At 40.1% G+C, this 22,956-nt stretch overlaps 1 protein-coding gene across 4 annotated transcripts in view; it reads right to left on the reverse strand.

Annotated features, from left to right (window-relative positions):
* Positions 1 to 22,956, reverse strand: part of NIPBL (NIPBL cohesin loading factor) — a 218,838-nt gene that overhangs the window by 85,472 nt on the left and 110,410 nt on the right. For 3 of the 4 annotated variants that reach the window (XM_019495977.2, XM_014593996.3, XM_014593998.3), the window contains exons 6-9: positions 20,732 to 20,883; positions 15,799 to 15,959; positions 12,032 to 12,125; positions 536 to 1,168 (exon numbers count right to left, since the gene is read on the reverse strand). In XM_019495977.2, coding sequence (XP_019351522.1) covers positions 536 to 1,168; positions 12,032 to 12,125; positions 15,799 to 15,959; positions 20,732 to 20,883 — 1,040 coding nt within the window. The remainder of the gene's footprint in view (positions 1 to 535; positions 1,169 to 12,031; positions 12,126 to 15,798; positions 15,960 to 20,731; positions 20,884 to 22,956) is intronic. The other variant, XM_019495976.2, reaches the window with a different exon arrangement.

A 22,956-nucleotide genomic window follows, 5' to 3' on the forward strand; every position in this document is an offset into this window, starting at 1 on the left:
TCCTTAAAAAAAAAAAAAAAAAAATACTATTCTGGTCTAATATATCTTTGACATCCAAAGTTTGGTGATTGAAACAGAAATGATGTAAAAGAAGTTCTATTGTAATTTGAAGTCAAAAGTTATATACCTGGATAGTTATCTAGTAGGCAAGAGAAGTAATCCTTTCATTTTATAACTAATCAATTATCTAATGTATAATACAAAATTTAATTCAGTGTCATCTTATGGTCTCACCAAAATTCTAGTAACATCATAGGCACCGTCAACTATATTGTGATCTAATATAAAAGTTCCTCCAAATGAGGAAAAATTGAATTTTATTTCTTAATGGGGAAACGGGGGATGGACCCAAAAGCCAATAATCTATAGTTTGACTCTCTATGTTTTTAGGATTCCAAATAAAGTGATACCACGCATTAAACAGAGACCCAATATAAGAACCTATATTGAATAAAATAGAACTGAATAGAATAGAAATTGAACTGTGTGACGATGCGAGATGAATATAGAGTGTACACACACACAATCCTTTTACCTTTATCTTGCACTTCTTTTGAAAATCGCTCCCTTTCAATGGCTGATTCACGTTCTATCCGTTCAATTTCAGCCAATGCATCCAATTCTACTTCGTCATATGGCGTAATAGTTCCTTGCTGTGAAACCGGTTGCTGTGTCTGTACCACAGGAGTTTGAGGCTGTTTTGCAGCAACTGAAGTGTTCTGTTGTAAAACAGGCACTTGTTGTGCCTGAAGGAATGCTGTCTGTTCATGCTGTGGCAAACACTGAGCAGCATTTAGCGGGCGGTTAACATCCTGTGGAGTAATGGGTGTTTTAGAAGTCTGTCCTGGGTACTGCACATTAAAAGGAATATCACCCTCTGACACATTGCTGTTTTCCAAACCAGAAAGCATATCATCCTGCTGGTCCATATCCGAAGATCTTACACGAGAGAGTCTTAACGTAAGTTTAGTGGAGTCCTTGGAAGGAGAACTAATGATATCATACATTGCAGCTTTTTCAGTCTGGTCTTTTTCATCCTTGCCTAACTTCATTTTCTTTTGTTTCTTTTGCTTTCTTTCTGGAGAATCTAACAATATGTCTGGGGGTACATCTCTAGGTGATGAATAAGGTGGAGGCTGAGATTGTAGGATTAAAGGTGGTCTTGATCCTAGAATAATAATTTAAAAAAACTGAACAGTTATGTTGTTTCATGTTTTTATATAAAAAACACACTAAATAAAACCTATATCATTTAGATGTGTACTTTACAAAATATTTGTGCTTATAAAGAGTCTAAAAAAGGGATTTCTGAAACATCATTCTCAAGCCAGATGTAATTCAGATAAGTTGCAGCAAAAGATGCCCATATATCCTAACAATTTATTTTAGTAATCCACATCAAGTGGAGAAGGCATCAATCCAAATATGTGGTCAAAATATCTGATATGGTGCCTATGTGTTCACAGCATTAGAGACTGAGGTTAATAAAAAGTAGATGTGCAACAGAAGAGGAGATTGAAGGCTTTTTAAATCCTCAGAAATGTTCAGTGATGAAGACCTAATGATGATCAGTAGACAGGCACTAGTTATATAGCTGTGCATTTCTAAATGCAATAAATTGAAATGTAAACACATAAATGAGTCACACCAGCCAGAGTTCTCCCTACTTAATATTCTTGAAAAGATGAAATTAGGAAGCTTTTCATATGCAAAAGGAGAGTGGCCCTGCCTTTCTCTCTTGCTGAACGAAACAATTTCTTTTGCAACCTTCTTATCTTAGATTGGTTGACCTCAGCATTCCTCCCACCCCAATTACACTTCTCATTTGACAATTAATGGAAACAATGTTTTCTGTCCACAAGTGACCAAAGGTATTTTTATGTTATTACAGCTCCTCCTCCATTGTTTTTTCTTCCTTCTCACAAGTTATTTTCTTTTTGTTTTAAGAAGTGCTCCTCCCAAAGCCTTAAGAACCTCTACAGATCTCCAAAAAAGACCTTCAGTGGACATCGTCTACAAACACTTCTCCAGGTCATCACAAATTAAAAATCTCTTTCAAATCCCATAAGTTCCACTAATCTTCTGCAACACTAAAAAGCTTAGTAGAACAGGTAAGATGCGCTCCATCTCGTAGAAGTCAACAATTCTGAACTCATGGTTCCAAAGCTAAAATATCCTGTTTCCAGGCTATTCCATTTGGACTGCTGGCTTAAGTTTAGACAGTTTTGTGATGGTATTATGATACCATTTGGAAAGGCAGAGAGTATTCCAAACATTTGGATGTTTACTGGAAAACATCTTGAACTGCACTCAGAAAATAACTGGAAGTCAGTCCTTCAGCATGCAAGAGATATTTGAAGGCAAGCTGACAGCTTTATTCAGTAGCTGAAGTTTTGGACTGCTCTGCTGACTTTCCTCAAAGACAGCATCCTGTAATTATACCAACCAAAACGTGATAAAAGGAGGGTAAGTGCAGCAAGGTCAACATTCAAATATAAGTGCTTCTCTCTTACCAACGGCTTCTCCTCCTTCCTCCAGACCTTTATGCTTTAGTCTCTCCAATGTAGTTGACCCTTACACTGAATCTGGCATAAATTGGATTTATCATATTTGAAATATATTTCCCCCCATTTTCTGATCATGACTGACAATTTAATATTGTCACTCAAGCCTACAATCTTGGGATTATCCGTGATGCTCTTTTTCCTCTCTCCATGTCCAAACTCATAAAATCTCTCCAATTCTCTTCCTAGCATTTTTCAAATTTGACCCTCTCCCCCAAAGCCAAAGTCAACCCCCAAAGCCAAAGTCCTTGCTTTTACACCATGAATATCTTGTTCTGTTTTCAATCACATAATTCCTGAAACTCTTGATATTGGTCTCTTTACCTACGAACCTCAGAATTTACAAAAAATTAGCTTGCTACTATGTACAGTAGAAAGTAGGGATGGAAATATTAGTTTAAAAATGTGTTTAACTTCCTCTAATTGCATCAGTTAAATGGTTAACTAATAACACAGAAGCTCAGACACAGCTGCTGCTGGAACCTGCTTTTGGGGCCCTTTGACAAGATGGGGGGTAGGGATGGTGGCAAGCCCAGCCAGACAATGCAGCCCACCTGAAGCCTGGAGCTGAGAGGGAGGAAACTCTTGTGAAGGAGCAGCTAACTGCTTAACTGATGAGTCATTAGGTCACCTGCTGTTTCCCCTTAGGCTATGGGTAGGGACCTACCAAAATCATGATTTCACACATGCTGTGGAAAACACAAAATCTGAAATCTGTGGAAAAAAAAAAAAAGAAAGAAAGAAAAAGAAAACTTACTGAGAATAAAATGCTGGCTGCCATCCAGCTGTGCAGTCTACAGAGGTGGGGGGGGAGCTGCTGGGGATCCCAAGATGGCTACCACCCATGCCACTCACCACTAACTGGTTGAGAGGGCTGCCCATTATGCAGTCCCGCCACTCTCCACCAACCAGTAGTGAGGGGCAGGGCTGCATGATGGACAGCCTTCGCAACCAATCAGTGGTGAGGGGGTGGAGCCATATGATAGCCCACACAGCCAATCAGTGGTGAGGGGTGCCGCCAACAGGGCCCCTTGGCCAGAGGCATGGGGGGGGGGGGGGGCCAAGCATGACAAACCCTTGAAATCTGCCTGCAAAATCAGCCGGCGGCCTCCTTGAGGCACTAGTCCCCTTCACTGCTTTCCCCCCGCCACCTTCTGGTTCCTCTGGGCACCCATCCTCCCCCTTCCCTGCCAGACTGTGCCCACCTTGAGCTAAGCAATAACCAGTAAGATAGCCAATTATTAACTGACGTACCAGTTAAACAATTAATCATTTAACCTTTCACATCCCTAGGAGAAAATTGCTGCCTGTTGATTTGCTTTCTAGTAATGAGCTTGCCTCTAATTACACACATGGGCTGCTTGCAGACGTTAAAAAGAACAAACAAACCACACTATCGGAAGCAGCAGTGTGTTACTTGAACCTGGCTCTGCAGCATACGTATAGATCAGACGCTTCAGTGGGGCTTTTTGGCACTTATTAGCTAAACCTGATTCCATCAGCTTTAGCTAAAAGCACCAAAAAGCCTGCTGAAGCGCCCGATCTTTACAGACGTCGGGCAAGCCAGGTCCAACTAAGGCTCTGCCTCTTCTGACCATGTGCTGAGCTCAGCGTGGGAATGCAATGAGCTTAAAGTAAAGTGCCACAGCCATGGAGTCTCCTTCTCTTTCTGCAAATACCACAGGATACTGAAACTTGCCCAGGGGACTCATATCCACCCCCCAACCTTATATTTTGGCTCCAAATGAGCAGTCTCTAAGCTGAACTGGAATGCTCAGTTCTTAAACTTTATTCAATGATATTAACGTGATTTGCCACTGCCCTGAACTTTATGTAAGCCATTATACCAGTACAAAGCAAGTGTAACAGTACTTCACTGATCTGGTAGCATTTTATATTTTGCTATAGTAAAAAGCAAATAACTACACAATGTGCCAAGTAGTAGAGTATCAGGGTCTTTCTACTGAGGAGTAGCCTGAAGAGTGCAAGGATTTCTCCGGCCAAGAGACTTGAGGGACAAAATCATTCCTAGGAAGAAAATTTCCTTCAAGTTTCAAAAAAAATTTTGAAAAAGTTTCAAAATTCTGTATCCTGCCCACTCCACACACATTTGGAATATTACAAGTAATAAGGGAAAGCAGTAGGATGGGAGATAAGAAAAATGAACAAGTTTTGCCTTTTCTGGAAAGTAGCATAAACAAAACTATTTTGGGGACCATACTATGCAGCACCTTCTTGCTACAAGACATTTCTGCAATAGTTGTAGTTTTAGTGTTTTATAAAGCAGTTAACAAGAAAGAGGCAGATTCACAGATTTTCTTTGTGCTGAACAATTAACTCTACCAAACTGCCATAACTGAGCTGATCCCTTCCATAATGGTTTAGTCTCAGCTATATAGACTTGACAATACAGGGCTTGATGCGGTTGGCTGTGAATGTTTTAGAAACTGTTAAACCCAGACATTTTGGGTAAGAAGAAATGGAAAAGAGATGCAGTTCCTTGAACTGATTATTTTTTTAAAGAAAAGTTTTAACCATTCTTTTCACACGAATCATGTGTTCCAAGATGTTTCAAGTGTGCAAGCATTAGTAAAAATAATTACTTGTAACATATGGAGGGATGCATTAAACTTTAGAATAACTCTAGACTATAAACAGATTCACAGATTCTGATTCATAAACAGCAATATTTTCTGATACAAGAAATAGTAAGGCTCATGTCCTCTTAGAAGACAGATTTCCAGAAACTTTTCTAGCTAATGGAATCAGACCAAGATGAAATGTTTTAATGGAAAAGAAATATAGGGAAGTAGATGCCAACTGTCTGAATGAACTGGTCAAAATCTCAGGTAGGAGATATAAGATTTGGGTTGAAACAGGATTGTTGCTATTATGAATCTTGATACCACAAGGTATGGGTATGTCCAAGTTTAAAATAATTGGTTTTAGCACAAAAATATGCAACAATGGTAGATAGATAATACTTTCAAATCTGGGCCACCCTGTAAAAAATTAAGGGAGTGGGAAGGCCTGACTTCCACAGGCTGATTTTTTCTATCTTAGTACCAGTAATACTATTTTGTCCAAAGTTCAAGCCAAAAAGGCTTTTGTGTGAATACAAGAACCTTCACGTTATATTGGAAAGAGTGTCCCTACCATTTCAATTATTGAGCAACATGCCCTAAGCTTTTAAACTCAGATAACCCAAAATATGATGCAGAGGCAGGTACTACGCCTATGAGAAGTGGCTAGTATTTGCTTCAGATTTGGATTCAGCTGATTCTGGGGACAGTGATTCGAATCACTGTCCTGAATTGATTTGGCTGATTCAGTAGCAGCAGCTGAATCTCCAAATCACACAGGCCCCATCATCTCCTACTCGCTCGCCCAGCCTCAACAGTGCCTGCCCCAGCTCCTAGCACTTTGGGAAAGAAATAAAAATAAAAAAGCCCTAACTCACCAGGTGCTGACAGGTGAAAAAGATCCTTCCTCCTCCCAATGCCCCCCACTGCATAGAGGGCTCTGTCATGAGCCCCTCACTGTCCCAGCCCCACCAATGGAATGCTGCCCGCCCCAGCTCCGGCCCTTTAAGGAAAAAAAACAAACAAACCTCAGACTCACTAGTTCCTGCTTGGCAGGGGGCAATCACTGCTGCCCCCCACTGCCCAGCACCATGCAGGGGGCTCTTCCAAGAGCCCCCCAAAGCCCTGAGGCCACTGCAGGAGCTGGCAAGTCCGGGTGGGGGAGGGAGCGGGGGTTTTCTTCTTCTTCTTAAAGGGCTGGAGCAGGGTGGGTGGTGCAGCCATGGTGGGGGAGCAGGGAGAGCGGGTGGGGGCTGGTGACAGAGCCCCCCCCCATGCAGCATGGGGCAGTGAGGGGATCACCCCCCCCCCCGCCTGGCAGCACTCAGTGAGTGGGGGCTTTTTTTTTTAAAGCGCCGGGAACTGAAGCCAGGCAGGGGTCGGGGGAACTGGGGGAGCAGGCACGGGATGGGGATCCCCCCCATGGTCCCCTCCCCCCTCCTCCACCCCCTATTTACCAGCTGAGTCCAGGTGCAGCTTCCTGCTGGAGCTGGCAGGGACTGCCTGAAAATCGCCAAAGCTCTCTGAATCTTTTCTGAATCGATTCAGACAGCTTCAAATCGATTCGGACCTTTTAATTGGTTCCCTGATTCGATTTGTATTCAGAGATTCGGCCACCGAATCAGGCCGAATCTCCTTCAAACTGAATCAGCACCTGAAGCTTCGCACAGCCCTAGCAGGTACCATCATAGGAGATACTGTCTACTGAAAAGAATGAAGGAAGGCTTGTGCAATGTCTCCTCATTCTTTGAGTACCACTGCCTTCCTGTCAAGTTTGGGGTAAGGATGGTGATCATGGCCTCCTTTTATCATAGTCACTACTCCTTGCAATATGGAGAGGAAGGGATTGAAGGTGGGAGAAATTTTAGAAAAAATGAGTTCATAGTTTGTAAATAGCTTTTTCCTGTTATATCTGCTCCATTTCCCATTTATGATCTTTTATATTACAGCTGAATGTGAACATGGACCACCGAATAGTGGATTAGCTAATTTGCTCCAGAAGTAGCTTGACTACCTCAAGGTTTAGTAACTATGTTTGTGGTCTGCCTGTTGATTCAGAAGGCTTGTGTGTTCAGTACCACTTTTCGGTCAATCATCTAAACAGGGACCAAGTGAGCTTCTGCCCAGGAGATGATAAACATATTTTTATCATTTAGACTTAAATTTCTTGTTCCTACCCCTTAATATATCATATCTGCCATTTTCTAACTGAATTCCAATACATTCTTTTCTCAAACGATCTTGGGAATAATTATGCTGATTACTTATCGCTAAGTTGATGTTCTAAAGTCTGGCTTGGTCTTAATTCTCTTTGTTGTGATGCACGAGGCCTGTCCATTTCAAAATCCTGAAAAACATTTATTTAGGATTCAGATTTGTGCAGAGATGATCCTATCTTTATGTGGGTTTCCTATTTCCATGAATAGAAATAATGGATCACTCTGTTGATATCTTCACTGTTTTGCTTCTCTTGTTGGAATTGGTTCCCAGCTCCTAAGAGGAATTCTTGAAGCATTCTCGCATGCTGTGTTGCCCAGAGTATTCTCTATGCCTAGAAACCAGAAGACCACTTCAAACAGATGAAGATGGATCAATAATACTTGTTCATTCATCCTGCAGCATGTCAGATCAACACCAGGAGCTTGTCAAAATTTTTCTGTATTTGAAAGACTCTTGACTCTGTGTTTGTCTTGATTCATAGTGAAATGATCCTCCAAAAAGTTTTCAGGAATTTTTTTCTTTAAGTAGATTACACACTTATGTGCTTGAAGCAAGTACAGGTTGCTCTGTTTTGCTTCCTGACAGATCCCTAGGGATGAGAGACTCACGAGTAAGTTGTCTTAGCATGGGTATACATGGATCCTTAGGCTTCATGGCTAGGCTGTTAGGAGTTCCAGAACTTTCTTGAAGGGAGAGAGGCAACAGTCATAGCACAGGAAATATTTTGTATAAGTAATGGTAATTTCTAAAGGTAAAGCAGAGAAATTTATGATAACAAGGAGGTGAATAATATTTTCAAATAAACCAGGTCCATCAATGTCAGAAGATCTGAAGAGATTTACTGTAATGGAAGTGAAAAATCCTCATTTGGAATTTTATTTTTGAACTACCCTGTTTAATATCTCCACATCTTGGACAGCCAGAGATTTTTAGATGTTTCTTATTATTATTATTATATAAGTGAAGCAAATGCTAAAATTGTTCTTATGACAATAGGCAGATTTTACAGAATTTAGCTCATAGAATATAATTTCCTTCAGAATGAATTAATGCTTCCCACTAAATAAATTATTAGGGAAGAGGAAGAAATAAGATAAGGAAAGAGACAGGAGGAGAACAAATTCTGTTTTGCTTACTGATATAATATATCTGTTCTTCATTGTCACTCACAATGTTCTATAGTGAACACCACTGCCCTCCCCAGGATTTCACATGTGAGGAAAAAATCCTGTCCTGCTGCTCTGACTCAGAGCAGTTATATTCAAAAGACTCTTTGTGGAAAGGGCTAAAACTGTGGCAGAGGTCAGGATCAAGAATATATTCTTTCTTAAAACCTTTTCTGGGGGACAGAGAGAGAGAGAGAGAGAGAGAGAGACACAGAGACAGAGAGACATACAGTAAGACAATATAGCTGTTCTGTTTTGGGTTTTAGTCCACAGAAGAAATGTATCATGAGTTCTGGCCTGTCTTAAATGCCAATAAAAATGCTTGAAGATAGTATAAGGGAATACTCCCTGCAGGCAACAACTTGAAAACATGCTCATTTGTAAACCCTTGAAATCTCCAGATGAAACGTTCTACATAAAACAGCTGCATATTACAATTATTACTCTTGTTTTATGAATATCCTCAGGTAATACCCTAGAATTTTTCCCTTTAAAGATGGAGTTTTGAGAACGGTTTTTCAACATAATCTGAAAAGGTCATTAGCTCGTAAGAGCAGCCTGGTTAAAAAAATTTGGTGGTGACCTTTGAAAAGGTGTCTTCAGAGGTCTCACAACTGATATAAAGGACAGGTACATGTAAAAGTGTGACAAGTCATAGAAACTCTGAGCCCCTGTCTCTTGGTAGAGTGACCAGAGAATAGGAACAACGGTAGCAGTGTCCACACATTGAACAGCTCCAAAAAACACCCCTTACTAAATGGAACATTTTTGTTTGACACTGCCATTCTAGTAGGAGTAGAAGAAATGAATGGAGAAAACCAGATGAGTAATCCTACTTGGATTAATGAATGAAAGGAAAATACTTTTTACCATTGCTTCAAAATTTAAAAGTAGACAAGTTAACAGGTAAAAGCTGCTTCATTTGTCTGGTTGGAGAAAGAATCTAAACCAAAAACAGAAAAATTATGAAAAAGCCACAGGCCCTCATGGACAAATGAGAACTACCTCTGGTATTTGTGGTATGAGATATGCTTCCAAACATATCTTAACCAAAAAAAATAAATTAATTAATTAAAAAAAAAAAAATCAATCCATTGGACTAAGTGGAAAACACAATCAAAAGAGCAGATATAACTTATTTCTTTTATACGTTTCCCCCAGCCTACAAATGTTACTTTTGCACATCCATCACCTAAGTTTTATCATAACTAAACATTGAACACCAGCTCCAGTGAAGTATACAGAGTTCAGTGTTATCTCCAAGTCAAAACTACAAAAATTAACACTACATATTTTTCTGTATGGCTTTACACATCCTGGACCAAAGGCTGCAAGGCTGTAAACCTTAAACCTACAGCCCAGGATCAATGAACAGACGAATGGACCACCAAGATTTTTACAAACTTTTTGGCAAACTTAGGTAGAGTGGGAACACATAGCTTAGAGATGAAGAATGGTCCAGAATCCTGGAGAAGAAATAAGAAATAATCAGAAATAATTCTTACTGATTTGTGAGCACCATGAGTAATTGTTGTTCTGCCAGAGACTTCCACAGACTTCCTCTGGCCATGGGAAGTCACTTCAGCTCCTTCAAAACCAACAGGAGTTAGATGTCTAAATGATTCTGAAGAACTAGGACTAATTCCTCAGTTCCTCTTGTACAAAATGGTGATAGTACTGCTGCCCTGCCCCACAAAGGTGTTATGAACATAAATATACAAAGTCTGTGTGGTGCTCACGGAATAGTGATGGGAACATTAACATCTAAGAAATTTTTTGCCATTGAGTACCTCTCATGTCTGGGCTGACGACTAGATGTCCGATACTACTCTTTTTCAGTCCTTCAAAGCAAAACTACAGCTTATTGTGAAAACAACTTTCTCTAACTCTGCCAAAGTTTGATCCATTAAAATGTTGTCATGTAAATATAAAATCAAAAATCTTAAATGTGAAATTTAATGTTCACTCATCACTAGATTTGTCAATCAGTTTTCATATTACACCCAGCCAAAAACAGACTGTTGGGATTATGAGGGTTCAAGTAATATTGTAATTATTTTTTCCCTTTTCCTTATGTTTAGCTAAAAGGCAGAGAGCAAGAGAGCACAAGAAAAAGCAAGCGAGAAGCATTTGGCAAGACTCTCAGTATTAAGACTTGGTGTCTCAATCAAGGCTTAAAATCATAACTACTTAAAAATGCCCTCCACCAGTAACTAAGTATTTTCTATCTAAACTTTATCAACCAAGAGAGGGATGGATCCAATATACAGGTACCATCCAGAAGGTCTGCCAGCACTTCCACGACAGTAAGAAATTACAACTGATTAAAACAAGTCAACCTGTATGATTCTACCTTAAACGTTCAATAGGAAGGAATTTCATCAACTAAGTTATTTGAAAATTCTTGGCATGTGACAACTGTTTCTGTGGTAAGGACTCCTGGAGCCACTATACTTAATTAACAGTAACAGCTCTGCTGATGGGGACTCTGCATTTCATAAAGGCACCAATCTTTGCCACCTAGCACAAGGTTTTATAAATTCTTTATGCTGCAGTTTCTACAAGGCCACAAACAACTCATGCCCTGAAGGTCCCTCTCTCCTCCACCTTTACTTGTCCCAAAACACCTGTATATCACAAAGAACTGGAAAAATCATTTTAGCAAATGTCTGGATCCCTTCTCTGTTCCATCCTTTGAGCTCTCTCACCATTCCACCTGTTCTACATGGCAAATAGTTAAACATGCTTTATGCTATACTAATTCTCAAGCAGAAGAAACCATTTTTGCTCTGTCTAGACAGTGTACACAAAAATATGAACAACTTGACATCATCCTCCACTCTTCATCAAAACTATGTACTCCACTTCTCATTTCTTAGTTAATTACTGTTACAAAATCAAAGACAGGGGTGTACATTTTGGATTTTGGTATAAAGAATTATTTTTGAAGGGTGGAGCTTTTTCTTTCTTTTTTTAATTGAAATTTCCTTCTGTTCCTATCAGATAATATGTTTAAACCTCATCCACACTAGAGATTAAACAGGTTTTAGCCAACATAATTATTACGTTACGTAAAAACAATTTGTTAGACTGTAATTGATACAATAACTATGTTATGCTATGACATTTTTGTGCAGACTAAAATCTCAAGATATGCAGTGCTTTTCAATTGTGTCAAACAGAACAAATAAGACTGTTAGAACACATTTTAATCTACAGTGTGGAAAGGGTTTAGAATCCTGATATCCTCAAGATATAGTAGTATTTTAAAATACCTTAGGTCAAATTTTGGACATCCACAGATTTCCAGTTAACAGGGGATCAAAATAAATTCTTAATTAAAAATATCATTAAGTATGTCTAAATTCTTTGGTTTTACCTGAATGCAGAATACTAATTAGATCAAACTACATAGCTATAAGTCATCTGTTCTTTATAACTATGAAAAATAAGAACTAAATATATACATTCAATGTGTTTTAACTGTAAGAGTACCTACCTTTAGGGGTTCCATCACTTCCAGCTGGAGAGCATACCGACTGTGGTGATCTTAAAGAAAATGATGCAGCATTTCTTATGGAAGGATCACCATCCTAAAAAACAGTGATGGTAATGTATATTATAAGCAAGAACACTAGCTTAAAAAGACCTGCAATAAATAAAATACTGAAAAGTGGATCAGAGGACAATTACTAGTACAAAATTTAATTACATAAGGCTACTTGCAATTGAGGCCATTCCAGAGAGAATATCTTGAAATGAAATCAAGAGCGCTAATAAAAGCCTATAACTAGAACATGCAAATAATAAATAAAAATGTATTCCTAACTTCATAAACCAATATAACATTGTTCAATTAATAGTTTTGCATAAATCAACATGTTCCATAAAAATAAAAAACTTTTGGTAACTTTCCTGGTAATACAAATACCTATTAACCAGATGTACAGAAATTGCCAATACAATTTTTAAGTTGTGAAAACAAACATCACATTAAATATGACTTTCATATTTTTCACACATTATCTTTAAATAGAAAAAAAACCCCACTTCATTCAGTTTCTCATTTAACTTTTTTCTTTACGTTTCTGTTTCATTCATGAAAAATAGTAGAGCCCTCTGCTGGACAAAAGAATGCATATGTACACAAGTTTATTACTAGAATACTAGGTGAATTCTACAGTGCAACAACTTCAATTTATTTTTATTTTTTTCCAAGTACAGGAAAGAAAAGAGACATTTGTGTTTTCAAAAAAAGTACCCAACATTAAAAAACCCCCAACTTTTTGGCTTTTATTTCTATAAATACCCTCACTTTGAGAAAGGATCATTCCTTTAAACAGTGAAGTTAAACAAGTAAGAAAAAAATTAGCGAAGAGAGGTAAAAGTTGGTCTAGTCGCTGGTCTAACTAACTGTATTACCAGTTATCTAAAAGGCATCATGCTGCCTTTTTCTTAATATTTTTCATTCTGTTAATATTTGGATTTCCTTCTTTCCATTTTTTCCAACACGTATTGTGCTTTGTAACTTTGACACAACCAGTTTTGATTATTTGGCTTAATTTTAAGTCGCAATGAAATCAGTAGCCTATATACTGAAACATCTCATGTTAATCCTTCTAGAGTACGAATATTTAATTCTGGCAAATTCTGAAAACTGTCCACTCAAACGTGACACTAGAAAATCAACTTTAGGCATGTACCTAATCCAGACAAGTACTAAGTGTCTTACTGAAAAGGGGCCTTAAATATGAATATATGTGAAGCATGCACTTCAAAACTTATGAAATGTTATAATACAAAAGATTAGTAAAGTTTTCAAAATTTAGAACTGTCGCTACACCTATTAATTTATTTTTTAAAGCAATTACAACATAAGACTGGGAAAAAGAACTATAGAATAAACCAGCAATAGCAGGGAAACAGTCTTTAATGAAAGACTCAATCTATCTTGTACATAATTTATACGATGCCGTAATTCTCATTTATGACTGTGCTCATTCCAAGAGTCAAACTGCAGTATTATATAAAAATATACTGTCTACACTTCTTTCTCAACCAGAAACATTGCTGAGAATTTTACACAGATTTTTTTTTAATCATCATTCAGGGAGTCATGAAGCACAAAAGGCATCAGCACCAAATACATTTTTTCAGACAATGAGAAGCGTAAAAACAGGACATTCTAATTAAGAAAATCTCTAAAATGTTGACTTTATTGAACTTTATTTTTTTTAATTTCTAGCTCTTATATTAGGCTAAAATGCAATGATTTAAAAATTGTAATATATTTTCACTGTTTGTTTTTTTTACCTCGGATGTGTCCAGGCAGATTGGAAAATGAGAATAAGCCAGTCTACTGTCTATTTAACTGATTTGGTAATTGTCTGTTTAGTTAGCTGTTTAGTTTATTTCTTTTTCTGGTTAGCATTACTATCACATTCTCATACCCTAGGACATTTCTCCAATGTTTGGACTATAAATATTGTTAAAGGTATTAAATAGCAGCCTTCAATTACCTGAAGGGTGGCTACAAAGAGGAGAGAGCTAGTCTGTTCTCAGTGGTGGCAGATGACAGAACAAGGAGCAATCGTCTCAAGTTGAAGCAAGGGAATTTTAGGTTAGATATTAGGAAAAACCTCTCTCATTATGAGGGTAGCAAAGCACTGGAACAGGGTGCCCAGAGAGGCTGCAGAATTTCCATCCGTGGGGTTTTTAAGTCCCAGGTAGGCGAAGCCTTGGCTGGTATGATCTAGTTGGAAGTGGTCCTGGCTTTTAGCAGGGGGTTGGACTAGATGACCTCCTGAGGTTCCTTCTAACCCTGATTTTCTATAATTTTTAAATGCCTTTTTTCCCCAAGTTCTTTCTAAAAATTCCATAGAAAATGTCTATTGGTTAATTTTTACAAAAGGTTTAATACAGCCAGGAAGTTTTAAAAATAAAGCTTAGCTCTGGAAAATGTATATGTATTTGGTGTGAAAAAATTGTCAAGTTTTATCACTGAGGCAGAGTGATATGATCATCAGCTGCTGCTGTATATTATGCAGGCATTATACTGGCTTTCTACTGTATTTGTGATTTTTATGTAAACTGTTATGTAAAAGCTCACTGCTTATTTGTTTGGTGAGCGTTTTCAAACAGCGATATTTTGGAAACAGCTGAATTACTGACTGTATGTTTGTGTTCACTGAAGAAAGTGATACAGCTGATTTACTTTCTCAAGGTTTTACTGAATTAACTCTATTCAGGGATTTATCATACACTTCACTGGAGACTATAGAAAGCATCACAAGTGTAGAGCGTGCACCATGTTCTGCCTACTGACTAGCTAATATAAACAACAGATGCCCACTATTGCAAGCTCATAAAACTATGCCCTAAATTTAAGCAACACAGGCTTACTTTGTTCCTGAATATCCCAAGTTCAAATATTGTTCATAATCTGCAGCAGGGAACATAACACTACTCAAATAACTGATGCTTAAAACAAAACAAAAACTAGAACCTAAGATCACTCCACAAAAGATTCACTAAGAAATTAAATGACAAGTTTGTAAAAAAAGAACCTCAGCAAGAAGGTTGGGAACCTGTTGGAAGTATTAAGAGTTCATTTAGTGGAGAATTCATCATCAACATAGAAACTTATCTGGGATGAGTTCAGAGGTCCACTTTCTTCTATAAAGTTTAGCATATTTCAGAATGGTCACTAAAGCATGAAGTTCACTCACTAAGTGAACTAAAGTAATTGACCTCAAGAAAATGAGTTTCCATGTAAGACACTTAAGCTTATAGTTTCTTACACAATCTTGAATAAAAAAGCATCCAACAAAACGTCCATCATTTTTGACAGGACCACTTTACTACCCAAGAAAGCATTTTAATAGACTGTTTCAAATGCATCATGTCCACTAGCAACAGACACAAGGCTTCAGTAATACTGATTTACCTATATAGACTCGCATACTGTTCATATCACCCAAGTATTTCAGGAAAGGTTGCCTCTAAAATAATCTTCACTTTCCATAAATTTGAAAGAAATGCTGTACAAGTGGTTCCAAGTGAAAGAGTGGTAATTTAAAAATGTGAAAATTCAGACCTGCTCAATGTATGAAAGCAAAAACTGAAAAATTAAATTTATTAGCTCCTCTAAGTTTTCCCCTAATTCATCAACAGCACAAAGTGCTTGGCTTGGCTTTTAGGGCAGTTACACAAGATATTTTTCAAACATTTGCTTTAATCTAAAGAACTGATATGTATATAACATACATCACTACTTAGTCTGTGCACCATCTGTAGGTAGTCTTCATTTGAGCCATGTCTAGTATTATCAGCGTGGTGATTAGCTGAATTGCCAGACAACTGACTTGAAACTTTATTTTCATGTATGTTCCTCATCCCACTTGAGACAATGGGACTCGATACTGAAGCTGAAATAAGAAAAGAAATGAAGATGGATGATTTAAGTAACTCTTAAAGATACATAAGCGTTAAATATTAAGACCTGTTATTGATAATGTATGCAAGACAAATGGATTGGAGCTGAGATTGGCCATCAGTTGAACTCATCAGTATTCCTTCAGCAACAAGTAGTTGTAACAACTGTAAAATAACATTTACCAGGAATTTTTTAAATTGTACCAGTCACTGATCAATTTTCTTTTTGAAACAGAGGATTGTTTCATTTGCATTTTTTTTCATAAAGTGAACTTGTATTTATAGAGTAGAAGTAAATAAGAGGGTTGATAACAGATGAAATACTTCTGGATCAAAACTGAAAAAGTTGAACAGTTATAGAAACATTTATTAAAGATTACATTGAACTGGAAAGGAAAAGTGAAGGTTTGGAAACATTTTTTAACTGAAGTTCAAAGAGTCTAACCTTATATGATCAGATTAAAAGAAAAAACCAATACCTCTTAAAAGAAAATGTAAGCAAGCACTACAATAGATAATACTAACAATAAATTATAGTTAGTCAACATTATCTTGAGGAAAATTGCTATTTTGGCTATAATATGAAATGCATGGCAGAATAAATAAAAAATAAAAATGAACGAGTCCAAAAATATTTTTAAATTGGGCTTTCATCATTTGTGCATTAAATCAAGAAAATTGTCCATTCTAGAGTATCATGGCATAGAATGTATTCTTTGATGTTCATCTATACCAGGGGTAGGCAACGTTTTTAGGCCGGAGTGCCGAAAAAACCCACAATGCCTACCTTGGAAGGTGCCGGAGTGCTGGCATGCCAGAAAAACAAAACAAGGGCAGGGGGTACATGGCAGGATGCCCTGCTTGTGCCCCTTGCCTCCCACCCAAAGCCCCTGCCCCTGAGCCCAGGCTCCGTAGCTATCAGCAGTTACCCAGAACCTGGACCAGCTGCAGCTGGGAGGCCGCAAACAGCTGCTGCCGCCCAGCCCCAGACCCGGCTCTAGACTCCAGAGAGGCAGCAGATACCCGCGATGCTCCCCACTGTGCTGCCCTGGCACGCTGCACTCCTGGCGCTACTGCCCTCCCAAGCACAGCGTGTGTGACCGAGAGTGGCAGCGCAAAGAGGGGCCGCACAGGGAAGCTTGCCAGCTGCTGCAAGCTCCACGCTGCCCAGGTTACACTTCCCCTGTGTCAATGGGAGCAGCATGGGCAGGGTTGTGCACCTTGCTGCTGCCCCCGCCTGCAGGGTAAGTGGGGCAGGCAGCTTTCTGCACCCCTCCTGTGCCCTGCCATGTGGGGTTTCACACACTGCTTTGCAGAAGTGGCGAGGGCTGCACAGCGGGGAGCATCGCCGGTATCTTCTGCCTCCCTAGAGCCCAGGGCTGGATCTGGGATTGGGAGACAGCTGGGGCCGGGAGGCAGCAGGTGCTTGTAGCCTCCCAGCTGCAGCCGACCCAGGTTCTGGGTAGCTGCTGATAGCCACAGAGCCCGGGCTGCTTGCAGCAGGGCCTCAATCCTCCCAGTCAGCTGCTGGGAGCAGCCCAGGCTCCATGATACTCTTTAAAGTCTTCATCAGCGACTTGGACGAGGGAGTGAAATGTACTCTGTCCAAGTTTGCAGATGACACAAAGCTATGGGGAGTAGTGGACACGCCGGAGGGCAGGGAACAGCTGCAAGCAGACCTGGATAGGTTGGACAAGTGGGCAGAAAACAACAGAATGCAATTCAACAAGGAGAAATGCAAAGTGCTGCACCTAGGGAGGAAAAATGTCCAGCACACCTACAGCCTAGGGAATGACCTGCTGGGTGGCACAGAAGTGGAAAGGGATCTTGAAGTCCTAGCGGACTCTAAGATGAACATGAGTCGGCAGTGTGACGAAGCCATCAGAAAAGCCAATGGCACTTTATCGTGCATCAGCAGATGCATGACGAATAGGTCCAAGGAGGTGATACTCCCCCTCTATCGGGCGCTGGTCAGACCACAGTTGGAGTACTGCATGCAATTCTGGGCACCGCAATTCAAGAAGGATGCAGATAACCTGGAGAGGGTCCAGAGAAGGGCCACTCGTATGGTTAAGGGCCTGCGGACTAAGCCCTACGAGGAGAGACTAGAGAAACTGGACCTTTTCAGCCTCCGCAAGAGAAGGTTGAGAGGCGACCTTGTGGAGGCCTATAAGTTCATCACGGGGGCACAGAAGGGAATTAGTGAGTATTTATTCACCAAGGCGCCCCCGGGGGTTACAAGAAATAATGGCCACAAGCTAGCAGAGAGCAGATTTAGATTGGACATTAGGACGAACTTCTTCACAGTTAGAGTGGCCAAGGTCTGGAACGGGCTCCCAAGGGAGGTGGTGCTCTCCCCTACCCTGGGGGTCTTCAAGAGGAGGTTAGATGAGTATCTAGCTGGGGTCATCTAGACCCAGCACTCTTTCCTGCCTATGCAGGGGGTCGGACTCGATGATCTATTGAGGTCCCTTCCGACCCTAACATCTATGAATCTATGGCTATCAGCAGCTACCTTGAATCTGGACCGACTACAGGCAGGAGGCTACAAACAGCTGCTGCCTCCCTGCCCTGGCACCGGCTGTCTCCTGGCTCCAGGCTCTGGGAAGACAGCAGGTGCCAGCACTGCGCCTGTTGGGACCGGGGCTATGGGCAGCATGAGGCTGAGGCCCACCAGCAGCATGGGGCTGAGGCTGTGTGCAGCACGAGGCTGGGGCCCACTGGCAACAGGGGACTGGGACTGGAGCTGGGGCCAGGGCCCACCGGCAGCATGGAGCTGGGGCTACATCTGGGCCATCACCAGCACCAGGATGGGGCCGGCAGCGGCACCAGGCTGGGGCTGAGGCCGGGGCCGGGGCCAGATAGGGCCGGGGTCCACAGTGGTGGTGGTGCCGGCTGGGGCCCGCTGGCAGCACATGTCCGGGGCCTTTGGCAGCACCGAGATGGGGCTAGGTCCCATATAGGTCCATGTCCGCAGAACCCGACCCCATCCCAACGCAGCCAATGGCCCTGGCCCGGCAGCAGCACTGTGCTGAGGCTGGTGGCGGCAGAGATGAGAGCTGGAGCCAGGCCTGCCGGAAGCTGGCATCACTGCTGTGGCTGGGGCCTGGGCTTGGCCCAGCCCGGCCCTAGCTGGCTGTCAGGGCAGTCAGCAGAGGCCGGGATGGGGCTGGGGTCTGCGCAGGTCCGCGGGCCCCATCCCTGTGTGGCCCCGGCCCGGCAGCGGCACTGGGCTGGGGCCGGCAGCAGCGGTGGTGCCAGCTGGGCCTGGGCCCAGGCAGGGCTGGGGCCTGCTCGCAGCACAGGACTGGGGCCAGGGCCGTTGGCGCACCGACAGCCCCCAGCCTGGGGGTGGCACTGGGCCGGGGCTGGTGGTGGTGCCAGGGTGGGTCTGGGGCCAGGGGCTCTTACCCAGCTGGGGTCGGTGGCAGCACAAGACTGTTCCCAGGCAGCCACGTGCTGCTTGACCTGGGCATGGCTCTTCCCGCCCCTCGGGGGGGGGGTTAAAGATCTTGAAACTGGATTTATTCCCCTACCCCTACATCCCAAATGAATGGAAGGACATGTACACAAACCACAGATTTGGCAGCCATTTTTTGCCATACTATAATGGACAGTACTATGGCCTTAATTGTAGGTAGAGATGAAGTGTGAGTTAGACACTGGATTATAACCTCCCCAAACTTTTTAAGGTGAAGAGATGAGAGAATTTTGGAATCAGGATCACAATACAAATTCTGTGATTAGTTACCAACTTCCTAAGTAAAAGCACAGCTGAACCCTTTTGAATTTTAAGAGAATTTAAAATCCAAGTTTAGATTTTCTGGCATGGCCTGAGCTCACTTCTACCATTAATGCTTTAAATTACTGTATTATGGTAGCTGATCTTTCCCTAATGTTATAAAAAAATGTATTAGCTTTTCATCACTATCACGGGCACACTAAACTACTCTAAATGACATAAATGGCATGAAACACAACAATCCCACACTTAAATATAGTTAAATGCAAATTAGGCTAAGTAATGACAGGTATTTCAAAACTGGGTTTTTGGTTGTAGCCGTGTTGATCTAAGGACATAAGTAAGCAAGGTTCTTTGAGTAGACGTGATACTTTTTATTAGACCAGCTGAGTTGTTGGAAAAAAGTTCTTGGCAAACTTTCAGGCACAGTCACCCTTCTTCAGGCATATGGAGTCTCTGCTGGTCTGAGACTCCAAGGAAGACTCCCTATGCCTGAAGAAGGGCGATTGTGCCGAAAAGCCTGCTAAGAACTTTCCCCCAACTATTCAGTTGGTCTAATAAAAGGTATCACATCTACTCAAAGAACCTTGCCTGCCTAGGAATTTCAAAGGAATTTCAGAACAATCTAAGTCACTCAAGTGGGGACTTTTTGCTGCTATATTTTTAAATAAATCAGTCAAACTATGGTACAAATCCTTTTTTGAAAAAAGGCATTCCATTATCTTTGTTAAAACTATTGCACACTTGGTACTGAATCTTTGTTAATGTAGGGCTAGTCTGCACTATAATGGCTTTGCTAGAATAGCTACACTGTAGCATTTTTCATACCTAATCTATATATATGTCAGCAATATTTTGTAGCATAAACCTGGCTTACTCACACACAGATCCGAATAACTTTACTCAAGTTTCTGCGTGAATACTGTGGGCAGGATGGGATTTTTTGAAAATAATTAAACATCTGTGAAATATCCATGTAGAGTTAAAAGTTAACAAGACTTCTGCATACAGAAGGACTATTACCTTGTTGCATCTGAGGATGTGGTGTGTAACTTGGAGGATGTGAATATGGCATGTATCCTGCAGGGCTTTGAGGAGCATATGGACTAGGCACTGGGCTGTTCTGTTGTGCCATAAATCTGTTACCAGAGCTTGTCTGTGGTGGCACAAACCGGCTAAAAACAAAATCCAAGAAATTCACAAATTAGAAGAAAGAAAAAAGCAATGTAGGTATTTTATATACTTTTATAAGCTTAATCATGCAATCCAGTTGAATCAAGAAGCACTTAAGAATAACATTTCTGGCAAAATTATTTGCACATTCTCCAATTCATTTATAATGTAAGCCTCAGACTATTATACCACAATAATCAAAACTAAAAAGGGAATGAAAGCATTAAGTACTTCATATACCTGAAACTAAGCAAGTAGTTGTTCAATTTCCAACCTAGCTATTACAGAAATGTATAAACTTTTACTAAAATAATTTGCATAATTTCTAAACTTACTAATAGATTATTAAAAAAAACATGAATGAAAAGATCAAATTTAACTTTCAAGTCCTGAAAAACCAAGTATTCTACATACTCCACATGTGGATATTTCAATAAAATTTCACAGAACTTTATCCAATTAAAATTAAAAGCTAGAACAGGATGTTAGCCAAACAGGACCTGATCCAAAATCTACTGAAAGCTACTGAAATTCTTCCACTGATTCAGTACATGCTGGACTATCCTATAAAGACACACACAAAACAACCAAAAATAAAGTGCCAGGGAGAGATTTGGTAGTGGTTTGCACATAACTCGCCACAACCAAAAATACCACATTTGGTCCTACAAGTCCTAGATAAGCCCAATAGAGGAGTGAAATGAATGGGGAGTTTGTTTTGTAAATCATTTTAGATAATTTAGTTATGCATTATAATAAGTCTAAAATTTTCTTGTAAGCTTTCTCTACTTTTAATAGATAAACTAATCCTCATTCTCGTTGTAGAGTGCAGTTGTAATCCTAACACTTCCTCCCATCAAAATATTGTTTGATAATGGAAATCAATAGCTTGTTATGAACTTACCAAGAGCATAGGAAACAATGCATTATCAGGAATTAATAATGGAATGTACAAAACAGCAAACTTTCAAGTTTTGTTTTCACTGTAGAGTGTTTTGTTACAAAAAGTAAAGTTTATGAAAAACTCTTTCTCCCCAGGACTTTCACTTCTCCTATTCACTTTTCACCCTTCTGTATTTTTTATAAGCAGAATGATTCATTTTTTTAGACTGAAATTACTTTTATTCTTGCTTAAGTCAGTTTAATTAACTTGTAAATCTACAAATACATAATTTAACATTAAAAATGGTAAACATTCTATCATTTACTTTTACTTAGACCAATTTTTTTAAATGAAGGCTAAGTACCAAGTAGCCTTAATAAAAAACAAGCATTATTCAAAACCAAAATCTGTTTAAAATCTTCAAAACCTTTCTTGACATCACTTTTAACTGAAAGTCTCTCTCAAAGGACTGAAGATTTTTTTTAGTTAAAAAAGAATAAATTTAGATTAACTAAGGTACAATGCCAAATAAAATCTAAGGCTTAGAAAAAATGTAATGAGATTTGTTAATTACAGACCACAGGTATCAAGCATAAGCCCAGAGGCTGTGATAATATACAGAATCTTTCCTCACAGCTGACAGTTCCTTAAGTTAAGAGAGGCTTCCAGACTGAAATAGCTGGCTTACTGAAGGTCAGAGAGGATGAAAGACAGCTAGAGAGGGCTGAGCTAAGCAGGACAGTCTTCCATGACTGTACATAGATACTTTAGCCCATTCTATTCTCAGGAGCCCTTTGACCTGTTTTTGCCAGAGCCCCAAAACAGTGTTATAAGGCTTCTTCCCTGTTTTCTATACCTCTGGTCTCTGCTGCCACCATCAAACATGTAGGAATCTCTCCAGTCTACCGTAGCTAACCCCAATAGCTTCTCAGTATGGGAGTGGTGAATTGAAAAACAGAGAGACATTAGGCCAAATTATCAACATCCTTCGGCAGAGTTGCAAAGTGAAGCAATAGGTAGGAAAAATTCCCCAAAATTGTGGACATGTATTTAAGTGCAAATTAATTCACTAAAATATGATGTTTTCTAAATGTCCACACAAGCCATATTTGACTTGGCCCTCTTAAAGAAGCTCACTTGTAATCAAACAAGAACAAAGAATTTGCTTCTGGTCAGTTCACTTATCTCTAGC

Source organism: Alligator mississippiensis, chromosome 3, assembly GCF_030867095.1.
Source record: "Alligator mississippiensis isolate rAllMis1 chromosome 3, rAllMis1, whole genome shotgun sequence".
Lineage (NCBI taxonomy): Eukaryota > Metazoa > Chordata > Crocodylia > Alligatoridae > Alligator > Alligator mississippiensis.